This window comes from Notothenia coriiceps, unplaced genomic scaffold (genome assembly GCF_000735185.1).
Source record: "Notothenia coriiceps isolate Sejong01 unplaced genomic scaffold, NC01 NC01_scaffold00032378, whole genome shotgun sequence".
NCBI lineage: Eukaryota > Metazoa > Chordata > Actinopteri > Perciformes > Nototheniidae > Notothenia > Notothenia coriiceps.
The window spans coordinates 622-17121 of NW_011365079.1; the positions used below are offsets into that span (position 1 = coordinate 622).

A 16500-nucleotide genomic window follows, 5' to 3' on the forward strand; every position below is an offset into this window, starting at 1 on the left:
GTGTCCGGGTCCTATCCTTGACATGCATTTAGTCCGAGTTTTGTCATGTTTTCTTGTGCATATTTCTAAGGACAGAATTTAAATTATTCATTTAGTTTAAGTGATTAGGAGCCATTGAATTGGAATTTGTTCAGCAGTCACGGCAGGGGATATACAGCCTTTGTGCTGTGTTAATTACAGCTCAGTGGAATGATTCAGATGGAAGAAAAAATGGCTTTAATCCCCTGGGAGGGATAGAGTTGGGAATATATAGTTTCAAGAATAAGCTCTTATTGCTCATGCGTACAATAGAAAAACCAAAGCAGTATCAGATTTTAGATTATTTACCTTAATATCCCCCTTGATTGCCAACTAAAAGCTAAATGTCTGAAGCACATGCTTTAATGTAACTTAATGATAAATGGCACCTGTTAGAAGTCAGTATCTGATGATGCTGATACACATATGGCAGACTCTTTTTTTGCTTCCATTACATCATCTGCAGACTGACAAACGAATGACAATAACTTCAGTTCTGTACAACTGCTATATATATTTAGAAAAGGCCGCAGAAAACAAGAACATCTTTGTCAAATGCATTCTTACCAATCTATTTCTCAATGGAAAAAAAATGTATTATCTTTAAGTACAATTATATCTTTTATGTCATTATTAACACTGTGCACTCTACCTGTTAGCCTGAATTAATGTCTGAAAGACAAAAGCTTTTTGAAGCATATTAAATAATTTTGAATCCAATTACTTTATACTTCAATGACAACAGACTCAAAGGCGACCAGTGCTCACCTTTCCTTAATCATAAGATTTCTGAAAAACTGGAAAAATCCGTTTGTGCTGTCACAATGGAAGGTTATATGATAAACAAAACAATTATGTTATTTATTAGACCAAACATATTGAAAAATAGCATTTTTTAGTGATAGCATAAAGTGATACATACTCACTCAAAGCATATCGGGTAGTAGCAGATCCAGATTTTTAACTCATGCCCCCATCCTACTCGGTACGAGATCCATGTCGCTCCCGTTATGGAAGAATGTCCACACCAATCCAAACTATGCCTTAATAAACCACTCAAAGCTGCACCTTTGTGCATTAACTTGCACAATTGTCACAAGGACTGTGTGTGGGTGTGTGTAAATGCACACTCACTGACAGAGTGCTCTCTCTTTTTCTATCCCTCTTGGCCTTGCATAAAAATACCCTTATCCAACAATAATGGCTTACGAAGCTCTTTTCTCCCTACAAAAGTGATTTAATCCAATACTGAACAGAAGAAGCTTAGAAAGAAAGCATCCAAGTATACCTCTGTAAATTCCGATAAATGAGATTGAGTTTGTTTGTTTTAAGAATGTGACACAACTTTGAACTCCAAGCTCCTCCCCATCAGTTGCAGGTGATGAGAGCATGGCGGATCGATACTTCGTTAATGTTAAAAGATTGAGGCCCCAACTCCAGTCGATTCCAATGAGCCAGGTAGACACAGAGTTTGATGCCGGGTCGTGCCTTTGACCAGGCACACGGTGGACCTGTGTGCCTGTAACAACCTATTATTATATGCCGTGTGTGCATGAACACGCACACAGCCCATCACAATGGGTAACTAGGGAGGGCAGCAGATCAGCAATTCATCCATAAGTGTTTAATTAGTTTGAGACCAGGGCCTCATCACGTTTTATATACAGTACTTCACAGAGCTGGATGGGGACATGATTGCTTCTTTGCAGCATGCAGTGCACCTCCATTAGATAATCTGTTTTGGTCATGTTCTACAGTAATTTATATAATCTTTTTTACTATGTTTCACAAATATAATGGTATTCAGTGTTAACATAAACATTTTATAATCATCAAATGAGACATAATTTATTAGAAAATATTTGAAATAAAGATAATATTTAATGAGCAATCAAATACTTACCAGTGTTTTTATTTGTATTTCTACCCTTGATCCAATTCACAGCTCTCATCCTATTGTATTTAGATATTTGCAGAATTACCCACATGCTCTCCCATTGTCCCATTTCTTTATTTTTTCTCACTCAAATTTGACAGTGTATAATTTTCCATTTGGAATGTCTTCCAAAAGGAGTCTTAAATAAATTGAACTCTTGTACCCAACTACATTTTTATATGGTCATTACGTTTAAACACATCAAAAAGCCCATTTATTTCTCTGGCTCTTTTTCCCCTTTGGTCCAGAAATGTTGTAATTTATTTCCTAGCATGAGTGTACTCTGGTTGGCTCAGTGTCCTACATGTGAATTCAGAGAGGGGAATTAGAGAGCAAAGAATTTACTGGAGGCAAGGAAAATGAATACACACACACACACACACACACACACACACACACACACACAGAGACACACACACACACACACACACACACAGACACACACACACAGACACACACACACAGTAGGTTAGTAAACAACAGGGCATCTGTAGAGGTTAGGAGAGGACTGTGTCTGTGAATTTGGACTGATTTGAGCAGACTGGTTGACTTTCCGGACCAGTGTCACTGAACATTTACGACACATGTCCATGAAATAAACATGAGACGTGACTGAAAAAGCAGCAATGTATAGTTTGAGACATTAATGGCAAGTCAATTATTGAAATACGTTTATTCAGCTCATTAATCAGTTAAATTACCATCCTCTATATTACGTTTCCTTTCGCTGAGGTTTTTATCCAAAGCGACTTACAATAAATGCATTCAACCATGGAAAACAAACTAAAAAAGCAAGTACCCTGTCAGAACATTAGCTTTTATAAGTCAAATTGTTTTTAAGTGCTACTGCACTAGCCTCAAATAAGCCTAACCTTTCTTAGTCAAGATGCTGTCAAAACCACTCTAATTTGTCATAATCCCTTTTATTGGATAGCTGACAATAAATCTGGTGAAATTATGTTTATGGACATGCACTGCATCTCTACTGCGCTCCAGTCACTTTAAAAAAAATGAGCTAATATCGTTGTGTGGAGGTTAAGGTGTATTTTATGTTTAAAGCTTCAGTAATATTAGTATTATCTGCAGTCACACTTACAGTTTGAACCAAAAGTGCTCACAAGTGGATGGCATGTGTAACAATGTCAGCTTTCACACTCCGTAGTTGTTGCAATTACTGTTCCTCACATTATTCTGGGTGCTAATTGCTATCTTGAACCTTTGTTAAGATCATAATTAAGAAAATACATGAACAATGTGTTTTATGTTTAGGTCCTAAAGTTCACAGTACACAACTTTAGCCAAATGTGAATTTAAAAGCGGGTCGCCATTCTGGTAATGATGTACTTACATGAGATATACAAATTGTAAATGGACAGTGTTTTTTTTTCGATAGATACTGGAGCGGGTCCCAAGTAGATGATTACATTTCAGTTTATAGTGTGTCTGCATGGTTTGGTGAGGATAAGAGGTTTGATGCCTCCATTTTAGTTAATATTTTCACTGTGTCCTCTGGGCTTTTTTAATATTTTGTGAGAAACGCTTAGGAAAGTTGCATGGCAACCAGACTCAATGAAGATACTTGTCCCAACCAAGAAACGATCCTGCACATGAGTGCCGTCTATATCTTCAGGCATCAGTGGGATCAATCTTCTCTGGACAAAAAACCAATAATAGAATTTCCCAAAATGGCAGACTTGAGAAGTTTCAGTCCATACCTTTTTCATGATGTGAAATTGAACTTATCAAAGAGTCTAAACAGCAGCCCATCAGAGTGATTGCCAATATTTGGGTTTCACAGTAAGTATTGTACAGTATGAGTTGGTGCTGTTGAAAGTCTGGCAATGCGCCCGCAGACCCATCACACCCATCTATCTGAGATGAATACAGTTGCTTTTATGGGCTTGTGTGTCTGGGGACCATATCAAAGTAATAAATAGCTTCACTATAATGCTATGGGCTTTGGGTGCTTCAGTGTTTCCTCAGATGGCCTTTCTATAAACTTTAGATAGATACGTATTTGGATTAGACTGACAAAGCTTTGGGGCTTTCATGACTCGATTGTTCCAAAGAGACTAGAGGATCAGTTGGGCTGTGTATACCTGTGGAAAGAAAACGGCTAACCCTGAACACAGAATAATGCACTCAATTAGTTTTGTATTCTAGTTTTATTCTAAAGAGTCTACAGATCATGTCCTTCCTTTGTCCTATTTTCAACACTGTGCGTGACTTTCCCACTACCAGGAAGACTAGAGATTATTAAATAAAGACATCAGTGAATCAGAGCCTCCACCCAAAGGCATTGGCAGAGTATGGTGCTGAATTGTCCATCAGTGTCACAGCACTGATTTATTTATTTAATACTTGCTGGTATGGCAGTTTTGGTACTTGTCTCCTGGGGCTTTTTGCTATCAGAAGCTGTATTTGTCAGTGTGTGCATATGCGCACACATACTGTCCTGAAAGTGTGTTTGATGTCAGCTCCAAATGTTCCTACCAATTCTTGAATCTAGCAGGGTTTAGGCACTTTTAATTATTACAAAGTGCTCTGGTACTCTTTTCCCTTCCTCCTACTCTCCGCCATCAGCTTATCTTCCCTCTGTGGCTGGCTGTTTCATGCATTATTTAAGAGCTGACTATTACAATTCATTTGCTGCCATTCTATCTCACCTTTTCCTCTCTTCAAAGCTCTGATGGTGATACCTGACCCTTTCCAGACGTCTTTCACTGGTTTGTGGATCTTTTGTGTATAGAAAGATTGAAACACATTTATCCATAGTGGGGTAAAAAGAAAATGAAGCTTCTATGTTTCTTTTTTTATTATGTTCTATTCATAATTACAGGCTGACATTTGCCTTGACTCGGCTATATTTGAATATACATTACATGTTTAAAGAAAAACTCATACATGTAAAACTCAGAGAAGCAATACTGTCTTTACTTAATTTGAAAAGACCCAAGCTTTGACAAATGACCATTCTAAACGAAATGTATCCTCTCGGATAATATACAAATTATTAGTTTTTGCTGTTTTTCCAATCTCCAAGTTACTGCATTGAAACTATCTCGTTGGCCAGTCATGCCTGAAAAAGAATGGCACTTTTTCGCATACTCTCATAGCTTACCCTTCGGCTGTCTCCTCGTTCCAGATCCGATCAGAAGGAAACCAAAACCAAAGCTCCATCCCACCTTAGACACTTGAAAAAAGACTCAATGACAAACTGGGAATAATGGCTGTCGATCGCTGAAGCATGGCGTGCGTGCGTGCGTGTGTGTGTGGTGTCATTGTCTCTTTGAACCTCCCGCTCTGGTGGCTTTCTCTACAGGGAAAACTGCCCAGGCCCTGGCTTATCATTTTTTTGTCTCCTAAAGACCAGTGTTTGTGAAATGTGTGAATTACTCGTGGCAAACCGGTTGTCCTTTCTCCCGCGATTATCATTTACATTATTGTGCATGCACCTTGCTCATACCGCTGTTTTTAAAAGGTCTCCATTAATGAACAAAAGCCGGAACACGGCTTAATTACTGGGTGTATTATAAAATCAGAGTAGTGAAAAATTCACGGCCTCACTTAATCACATGGACTAAATACTTTTCGAAATGTCCTTGAAAGTGTGCATGATACGAAATATTACCTAAATGTTCTAAAGTTATGTGAATTTGCATTTGTTGGAATTATTGTCGAGCATTAGCTCGCAGCAAGCATACTCCAGTTCTCCATGGGTTTTTTGTTGTGCTAGTTGTGACTTATTATCCCTGTTTATGTTATGTTTTTTAGGATAAAAAATGGTTGTGTAATGTTTCCATTTCTGTTCCCTTTCCATTGACAAGTACTTCACAACAGGTTCCATTTTCGAGCTACCTCTGAAGTACGTACGCACAGTGTGCATAATCACATCTTTACAGTGGTAAAAGGATATGTGGTTAAAAGCTTTGTGGGAAAGGAGACTTGACAGTCAACAAGCAGGCATATCATGATTTCTTGTCAGATATTGCCTATTTGTGTCTTTGTGGGAAGGTACGAATTATACAATGGAAACCTTCGGTAGTATTAAATCAAACGCTTTGCTCAAAGCATAAAGGGAGTATAAGTATACTGTATAGTAAGATGTTGAATAAAATAATGCAGTCCATTTAGTCCTTTCAGAACCAGGCTGACAAGGTTATTGATTCCGCATAAGATCCACCTCGTAGATGTAGCTCATTTATGTGGCCTTTGACTTGAAATACAATGGCTTGGATTTTTAATCAATCAATTGAGTCCATTGTGATCTATATTCACATCTCGGGTCAATGACGCACATCATGCACATGCATGTGGGATCTTTATGAAGTGATTTCTTCCTTTTTGAGACTGTTCATAGTTTATGATAGGATTACAGTTTTTATCCTGCTGGTGCTGAGCATTATACCCTCTGATGTGGCTCAATGCTTTTGTCCCTGGGAAAAACCGACATGTGTGGGTCCCTATGCGTTTGCTCTCTCACACTTTCGTTCTGTTGGCTCTTCTCTCTGACTTTGTTGCTCTGGTCTGTATCTCAGCGTCTGCTTTGGAAGTAAATGAAGGCAAATTCCTTCAAGTTTCACTGCATGTAGCATTCTTGCTTTCTTGCTTTGACATTTTTACTGCACTCTCGGAAAGCCGGCTTCTGTTTCTGCCTTCCTCTTAAAAACCCAGAACACCATCTGTTGTCATTAGTGTCCAACAACCATGATGTAGCAGGGCTGCTGCCTCTCTCTTACAATCTTTTTCACCCACTGCCTGTAAATCTTTGAAAAAGGCCAAACGTCCATATTAAAATACATTCAATTGCAAACACGAATATAATGATGACGAAAAAGACCATGGTGTTAAACATGAGAAAGTTGTGTTTATGTCCTTGCTTTCCACCATCCAATCTTTTTAACATTATGTCTCTTTTTCAAATTTGGATCACATATGCACCTGGACTAAACACAACTGAATTTGATGGTGAAAGGTCATTGCCACTGTGACCCCCCAAGATATTTCTTTGAAATAATGCTCATTTGGACAATTTCACACAAATGTCTCATACCATAAAAATATGGTGGTGAGATTTTAGACAGACATGGATGTAAACAGCAACTTGTTAGCAGAAGGATACATTCTAGTTCTTAGTTATTCTTAAACTTTAAATGTTTTGATGGTTAATGTAATATTTTATTTATTTGTCTTTCTCCTTTTTTTTCTCTCTATCATAGATCACATAAAGCGGAAGATTCGGCGGCGGCCATCTTGGGGGCGGGGCATCATTCGTAAGAAGAAGACTTATAAAAAAGGAATGGACGAGGAGGAAGAGGAGGAGGAGGAGCCCGAGGCCGAGGTGGAAGCTGTAGGGCCCAGTGACTCGTGTTTAACGCCGGACGAGGAATCATCATGTGACACCATGGGACCCCAGCCCAATGGCCACCATCCCCATGTCCCCTCTACGGAAGAGGAGAGCTCCAACGAGCCCCCTGTTGCAGCTCCTGCTGAACCTCCAGATGACAGCGAAGCCCAAAAAGAGCAAACGCCTACGGAGGAGGAACCCTCGGCCAAAAAGGCAGAGCCTGAGAACACAGAGAAACCCAGTGAGCCGCTTCGCCTCAGTGGCAGTTCTCAGCCCCAGGCAGATGGGGATGGCCAGTCCAAGAAGGCTGACTTCCAGCCGTCAATTGAATTGTCCAAATCTTCAGATGCTGAGGTCCAGCCTAAGCACACAGAGGGTGTCTTAGTATCACAAGCAGACTGTGTGAATGGAAACGAGTCAATGGACAGCCTGGACTCACACAGCCTCCAGGGGAGCAGCGAGGGTGAGAAAAGAACTGCTCATAGCACGGCTCAGTGCTCTAATGAACCAGAACTGGAAGATCACAAAGATAAACACGAGAGCAACCCAACTCAGGAGCACCCTCCCCAGGATGGGAGAGCAGAAACAGGAAATGTTGTGGAACATCAACATACAGAAGGTATAATGCTACACCTTGAGGCTTCTGTGATCTTAAATAGAATTAGAAATTGGAAAATAGAGCTCTTTCTCCCTTTCTTTCAAGCACAACTATTGCCAACATGATTATCAGGATTGTTTTGATCAATATTGAGACAACCATAATCTATAACGAAGAAGTAATTGATTTGGGGTTGGGACACACTATTTCAATTAGACTAACACATTGAAACAAACACAGCAGTTTCACTTCATGCTGTATTATAATGCTGCAAAAGAACAAATCTTATTTCAAACTAAGAAGAGTCCTTATTTTTAGAGCATCTCCTAGGACCAAATTAGAAGGTACATTGTGCTAAAACTTTTTTGCCCAAAATAGAATCACAAAGGCACTGCTTTCACTTTCACTCTGTGCTACATTCCTGCTAATTACCAGATGTTAGCATGAAAATAAGTTTCTTCCTCACCTGTACTCAGCGCAATTTAGTTTAACGGTCTACTTTGAAAGCAGCCGTTTCGTGATAATAATGAATAAGTGATAAACTGTGCAGACTTCATCTCAAGTATTATTATATTATTATTTTTGTATGTTTTCAGCATTCCTTGAAAATGTAAATATATACAGCACTAAACATTGAATCCAAATGCTGTTGTTGCTGGATGCAAGTTGTATTTGAAGTAATGAGTTACGGGTCACAGATGAGATTCGAGAGCACATCTTTCAAGGCAAGGCAATTTTATTTATATAGCACTTTTCAGCACGTGGCGATTCAAAGTGCTTTACAGATTAAAACCAAAAGACATTTAAGAACAAAAACAGCATAAATACATTATTAAAAAGGCATTTAAAAACAGGCATAATAAGCAAAGGTAATGAAATAAATAAAAATAAATAAATACACTCTTCAGCTACTCGTTTTGGTTTCCTCATTTCACTTGCTAATCAGTTGATCTTCACAGTAGATATGCAATTACGCAAGTTAACAAAATCTGTTAATTTGTATACATCCAGTCAGTGCTTTGCCCACCACCTAATTACGACGATGAATTACTTTTTTGATTACTACCCAGCTCCTGTGATTTGCACTCGGTTAAGCTTTTAAAGTAGAGAGAGGACATGAATTATGCAACATAAGTCATACAGAATATAGAAATGCTATCCTCTGGCTTAGCAGATAGTATAATTCAATGGAGAAACCCCACATGCTTGAAGCTACGAGTACCATTGTAGACACCCGTCAGCTTCTAGATAATGTATTCTGACTTCTTTTTTTGTGTCTATAAAAGATTCACAATTGCCATGAGCCATTATGCCGTTTCTATTGTTGAGTCAGAGATAAGCCAAAAGGTTTATGGGTGTGATTACAGGCCTGTGGTTTGGCTTGTGACGGCTAGGGGCCAGCTGGAAAGCCGAGGTAATGGCGCTCCTAGAATATGGAGAAGCCATCAGAGGATGGCACGATCAGCAAACGGTACAAAAACAAACCAGGGCTCCTCAAACAACAGACAACCCAGCCACTCCGCCCCCGCACTCATTACAAGCTGAGCCAGGCATTTTGCTTGCATCAAAGTGTCGCTTGAGCGCTGTTATAAATGGACAGGAAAAAGACCAAATGTGAAATATTGTAGCTGCAAGTACTTTAATATGTATTCTCTTCACGTATTGCATTCATCTTGTAGCCATGGCAGTTGGAATTTATTTCCTAGTTTGTGCTATTCGGCAGTTCGTGACTCCGAAGAGGTTTTTAAATTTAGCCGACCCCTTCATTGTAGGATGTTTTTGATGTAACTCACATGGTCAACCCTTCTTCCATCAATAATCCATTTGTCTTTTTATAGGGGGTTCCACAGCCGAGATGTCAGAGCAGCTGAAGGGAATTACTGAAAGGACGGAGGAAGAGCCACAACCAGCCCCCCCTCATCCTCTTTTAGTGGTTGACCACCAGCGACTTGCGGTAAATATTTCTATAAATCAGTTATTTTCTCCATTATTTATGTTTCGGTACATGGATTTCTCGGTCTGAAAGGTGCTCTAGTTAAGGGTCATGGTTTAGCAAGTTATCAATACAGTGTGGAAACTAAAAAAGCACACGTGTTAATAATACTAAATAATGTACGCTGAATTTCTTACAGCTGATACATTTCAGGGTCCTGGTAGTGTGCCTGCTAGTTCACCGTCACACTTTCATGACTAACTGGGACGCTAAAATAAAACAGATTCATCCTTCAAGCTATTAGCAACACCTGTGCTCTTCTTACTAGCGAAAGTAAACGCTGGATTAATCATCCAGATTATACTGTCTGCCCTCCATCTTTAAGAAGGTCACCTAAAAAGCAATAATTGCCTACAGACTGGAGACGCATGAAATCAGAGAAACGTGTGTGTTCTGTTTTGACACTGTCTAAGAGCTGATTTCAAAGTAAAGACAATGTGAAGCCTTTTTCTAATGTAAGGTCACCACCTAGCACCACATTTCTGGAATGTGTGCATATCGGTACGTATTTTTGTAATTACATTTGAATATGATAGTCTCCAGCAGCGTGAAATAGATGTATGTTGATTGAAATGCACTCCTTGCATGAAAAAAAGCCTAAGCATTTTTTATTTCTTTAGTGATGGATGGTCATTTAAAGAGAACGTCCCTCTCAAATGGTGTTAGTTTTAAACATGGAGATTTTCAACATGATGCTGAGTATTCATCCTCCGCCTTGTCATTTATCCTTTGTAGTTATGGAAGCGTTTGTTGCTGTGGGGTTGGAATTTTACGAGAAAAAAGACACACAGACATCTGCATCAAAGCTTAAAGGGAACCACATTTACTATTCAGCTCTGACAATTTGTTAGAACTACCCTCATAGCCACTTAAAACACTATCTTACAAACAAAGATTTCCGCTTTTTAAAACCCCAAAGCCTGCCACATTACAATGTTGCTCGATTCTACACGCTCATCATTCTAATACAGACCATGAAGGATGTAACAGCTGGGCCGATTTGGCTTTGTGCACGGACTGCTTATTGGAGAGTTAACAGGTACTGTGATCTGTGTCAAAGCAATGATGAGGTAACAGGAAGATGAACACGGTCACACAAAATGTCCACGCTCATTTATTAAGATCGTGATCACTTTATGCACTTGGCTGCTTAGGCAGTTAGGAACCATTGTCGATGTGTTGGAGCCCTCGAAGAACATCACACATTCTGAAAATAATTTAACAAATGAAATATTTAAGCAATATTAATAATGTAGCAACAAACCGTGTTGGAGACATAAAACCCAGATTTTACACTGTAGCCTTATATTAATACAAAGTACTAAGGCTATGAAGAGACAGTAGGTACTTTTCATAAAAAATAAACAGCTCAACATCGAACCCGTTAATAAGAAGATGTTTACATTTGGAAGTATTGTTTTATCAGAGCCAGCTGTGGTACACTATCACATTTTGCAACAATCTAATTAGATTGATTTTTGAAAATAGGGGTTATAATCTAAGAAATCTAACCAATATGCTTTTTTTTTTTTTTTCAATTTAAGTTAGTTCGGGTGCTTGTTTTAATTTCCTTGGCACTGTGGATGTTTTTTTTTGTTTCTCCTCACTTCAGCAATGTCTCCCAGCTGCTGTTCATTTCCATGCTCCAGATTGGTCACCTATTGCGCAAAAGGACTGTTGAATCCTTTTTTGCATGCAGACATTAAAATGCAAATCAGCAGAATGAACAAGCCCTTTTGTTCTTTGGTTACAATGCTGTTAGAAATGGCATTGACAATCATCCTTGGCTTAGGCCTACTCCTTTTGAAGGCTAACCGTTCGTGTTATCTTAAGTGGGCCAGCCGACGAAGCTTCACCCGTCATGCCATTTTCTTTCAGGCAAACCCTGTCCCAATGTGCTCTGAATGGCGCTCGTTTAAAACCCTTCATTTGGCATCTTATTTCTCCGTGATTTCTATAGCTTCCTAACATAGAAATGGTTGAATAGAATTGGTGTCCGGATAATGCGAAGTCCTGCATTATTTGAGCTGGGCCTGGAAGGCAGCACATACATTGAAGTTTTTTTGTGGAATGGGACACGAGGTGGGAAAACTCAATCATGTATGTCGAGCCTTAAGCTTCCTCGACATCCATAGGTCTGCTGCTGTCACACTGCCCTTATCAGATGGATAACTTCTGAGCCTTATCCCTCTTTTCCATACACCCTATGGTCCTGCCACGGTCTTTCTTCCCCCTTTTCATCTTTCGTACATCAATTTTGTATCCTCGCTATCTGAACACGGAGGGAGCCAATTACACTGGCAGACCGTTTCACATCTCTCAATCAACAGGTGCTCTTCCTGCGACATCTGAAGGAAACAAGGGTTATGACTGAAACATGAGCTTCTCTCTGCCTCACTACATCCACCAACTTGTCCCAGGATGTGTTCCAGTAACGGAGAGCATATGAAGCAGCTCTGTGTTTTTATTCCCCCCTCACAGTCACGCTAGGGTCCCACCTAATACCCCAAGTGTAAATTGGAGCCTCGGCTGAGTGGGCTCCCCTGACAGCTCTTCTCCCTGATCAAGTTAGGGCTGCTTGGTTTCAGGGCGCTCTGTGTAGTGTAATTCATGTAAAAGAAAGTGTTCTTCTGACATGTGCTTACTCCTTTCCTCCTTGCTTCGAAGTGACATCCAGCTATCAAGCCATTATCTAGTGGCTTTTTACCCATGCCCCACAAGGCTGCTGGGGAGTGTGTTTTTTGTCTTCTAAAACCTCACTCCCATCGTTCAAACTGATTGACAGACTTTTTTTGGCCTGAACTAAGTGCTTCAACTGGCTGCCCCTGTGAGCAGCCACACAGTGCGCTAATCTGGAGGTTTATTTGTTAGTGGGGGGAAGATGGGACATATCTGAGAGAAACAGATCGTGAAAAGAGGGGACTGTGAATAATTGCTTTTTCATCCCCGGCTTACGGAACAAATTGAATATCCGGTGTGCAGGATGAGAGTCACCATTTAAGCAGACATTTGTTGGCAGGGGCTCAGATTGGCATGCCGCCTGATTTCTATGGGGGCCCGCAGTGAGTGTTATACTGTTGCTTCAGCCATTGATTGCTGAGCGCTGATTATTTCTGACTTTTAAGTTGATGGAAGAGGCTCTGGAAACTCTGTGGAATTAAACACCATCCGAATGTTATGAGTTTGTTCACATAGCCTACACTCAAAGCCTTTAGGACAGAGATTATTATTAGTATTATTTCAGTATTAGCATCCTGCCTTTCAAAACCGTGGCTCAGTTATTTTCCCTGATTCACTTACTAAAATCAAGTTCTTGTTGTTATTGCCCGTTTCACTGAAAGGACGCTCTCCGGATCAAAATGAATTCCTCAGCATGAATAAATAGGTCCTGAGGCTTGCGTCTCCAACTGCTCCAAAGCGTCTCTCATTGTCAGCTGTTTTCTTTCATCAATAATCAGACACTTGTCCACAGATGGACTGGGAGAAGTGTTGCTGATGATTGCAGATGAGAATTCAGAAACTAGAAAATCCAATCTGGGCCCGGCAATCTTTCCTTCATCTCACCAAGAACACACAGATTATCGACTGCTCTTCTGTTTTCTTTAGCAGCTGTCTAGAAGGAGCCAGTGTTTCTAGTTGCTGGCACAGCATGGAGTCTTTTGGCTTGATGCTTTAGCTATTACAGCATGTCAGGATTTCCTGTTTTAGAGAAGCCTGTCAACAGAAATTGCCCTATTTCAGTTTGTCATCTTCCCTCATTTTTAGTACCAATAGCAACGGGGGGCTCTGGCAAAGTATTCATGCCACATGTCTGATCAAAAGAGAACAGTTTAATGGTAGTGCTGGACCAGCGTTTGATTGTCAATAAAAATAGATGGTGTTTGAAGTGCTTCTTTTATTTCCATTCATTCCCACTGATGGCCTTGACAATGTGGCTATTTGCATGTAATTGCACTTCCAATGCGGCGCCTCTTGGCCATGCATGTGACGGCCAGCAGCTCACACAACATAAACATACAAGTCTCTTGTGTTCTCTTTATATATTCTTTAGTAGTTTGCCTCCTCGCCAAGCCTTTATGCTGTTTTATTCTGACCCTTTTTTCCAGTTCTCACACTTCATACATCCCACTCGAGTAAAGCCTTAGAATTTGTGGATTTTTAAAACGTACATAAACAGAATGTTTAACAACGCTTTTTGTTGCTTTTGCCAACCATGGTACATTTTATAGTATAGCTTTACAGTACTAGCTTGCAATTGGAAGCAAAATGGCATTTAGCTTGATGTAAAAATTGTGCAGTAGCCAGAGGGAATATAATGCTATTAGGATGCTATTACATTTGTTAGATAATACTTCACCCTGGCTTAGATTCACACCTCGACTATTAACTAACACATATTACTCTCTGGCCAGTTAGCGTCTTACATTTTGCTTTCAATTACCATAAATTAACGATGAATATAAAGAGGGCTCATGTTTACAGGTTCAACATCACCCAGTTCTTTTAAATCCATTGAAGACAGAAATCAAGGAGACATTTTCACGGCTATATATGCGTGTGTATATTCAGAAAATATATTCTCATAATGCATAACTTATATGTATGAGATGCTTAGTGCTTGGTCAGCACTGTTCAACACCCTTTCCATAACCCAATACACACACAGACACACTGTTTGTTGCTTCTACACATGTAGGACATTGCATTGATTAACCTTTATTTCCCTTGAGGTTTACCCTACATTTAACCATAGCTGGTCAATACATGGTCCTTTCCATAACCTTTACCTAATCCTAACTTCTTTGATATATTCACTTTTATGCCTTTCGGTTTTGCCTTCGTTGCATTCATTTTGAAAACATCTGATCATTTTACAGGGTTATGTGGTTTGGGGTTATTTGTGTAAAGTCAATGCTGCGAGTTTCTCCAGCTTTTATTACCTTTTTGATATTGGATCCCTGCTGTCTTGAATCCATAAAATATTACAATTATTTCCTCTAGCCTACATACGGTATATTGTATTTGTCTCGTACTTATATGCTTTATTGAATAGAATCTTTATTATTAAAAAAAAATGTGCCTGAAAACTTGTCAATGGAAAAGGAGAACTAAAGGCTGCTAAAGGTATACAAATGATTAGTTTATATTCATTTCAAACATGGACATCAGTGATGTAACTACTAGTTCTAGTATGGTTCAGTTAGATACAGGTCAAATGTTCTGCAATAATAGCCAAAAAGACAATGCTTTATTGGAAGTGTATGAAGAACTAGAGAATGCTATTCCTGAAGAAATTGCTAGTGGGAATGCTTTATGCTGAAATATAATGTGTAAGAAGAAAGTGAATAATCAGGAATATTTGGATGACTGAATGGTTTCCATATGAATGAATATTATGTTAAAAAGTAGCATGAAACTCCAAATGTATAAATAATGTTAAAGATTTAAGGCTTTGAATGTAGAATGTTATTCGTAGGAAAAGTTGAAAATGCAAAAAGAACTGGTGAAATAGTAACATTTGGCACATTTTATTTTCAAAAACCAGAACATGAGGGAAAAAACGATATAAAACGTTTCAAATCAATTACTAACAAATTATATTCAGTAAAAACACGAGTGAAAAGGTGAAAATCTTTCAAACAATACATGAAAAAAACGATATATATATATATATAGAACGCAGCCGCCAGACTCCTCACCAAATCATGGCATCAAATCACCCCGGTCCTCAAAGAACTCCACTGGCTCCCCGTTTCACACCGCATCCACTACAAACTCCTGGTCCTCACTTTTCAAAGCCCTCCACCATCTGGCCCCCCCCTCTACCTCACTGACCTCCTCATCCTCTACCAACCACCCCGGTCCCTCAGATCCACCTCAACCGGTTTGCTTTCCATCCCCAAGCCAAGGCCAAACTCCGGAGCTTCGGGGACGGGGATAGAGCCTTCTCTGTGGCAGCCCCGAAGCTCTGGAACTCCCTCCCCCAGTACCTCCGTGAGTCTGAGTCCCTCACCCTGTTCCAGTCCCGCCTCAAAACCCACCTCTTCAACTCTGTATCCATAAGCCCCCCCCCTCCCATAGCTCAGGTTTGGGAAGTAGGGGTGGGCGGATCGATCCCAAAATATCGATACTTCCGATATTACGTTACGTTTCAAAATATCGATACTAGAGCCCAGCGCCATATAGACCAGTTACCAGATAGTAGTCTATATGGCGCTGCTAGAGCCAATAGGATCGATACTTTTATACTTTTTTTTCACCGTCTCCTCCACTCGTCAATTTCTTCAAAAAACTATGTGCAGACGAACACAAGTATAATGCTCTTTTCTTCTCTCTCCACTGCTATCCTCCTCTCCTGGAGGCTCGCGCACGCACAGCGCGCTCCCTGCCTGAACGCCGATTATCAAGCTGACTGACAGCAGCCAGCGACTCGTGAGTGCAACACACACACGCGCATGATGGCTGAGAGAAAGAGGAGCGTTGTGTGGAGCAATTTCACAACTGGCAATTCAAACTTAGCGAACTGTGATGTGTGCAAGAAGACAGTTCGCTACTCTGGCCACTTTGTATTGTTATATTGAAAACGTTAAATTTCGACGTGTAATTCT

At 39.9% G+C, this 16500-nt stretch overlaps 1 protein-coding gene across 1 annotated transcript in view; it reads left to right on the plus strand.

Annotated features, from left to right (window-relative positions):
• The first annotated feature begins 7175 nt into the window (after positions 1-7175).
• Positions 7176-16500, plus strand: part of LOC104960773 (ATPase family AAA domain-containing protein 2B-like) — a 24597-nt gene continuing 15272 nt past the window's right edge. Inside the window, exons 1-2 of the mRNA XM_010788927.1 lie at positions 7176-7920; positions 9738-9853. Coding sequence (XP_010787229.1) covers positions 7254-7920; positions 9738-9853 — 783 coding nt within the window. The 5' untranslated portion in view covers positions 7176-7253. The remainder of the gene's footprint in view (positions 7921-9737; positions 9854-16500) is intronic.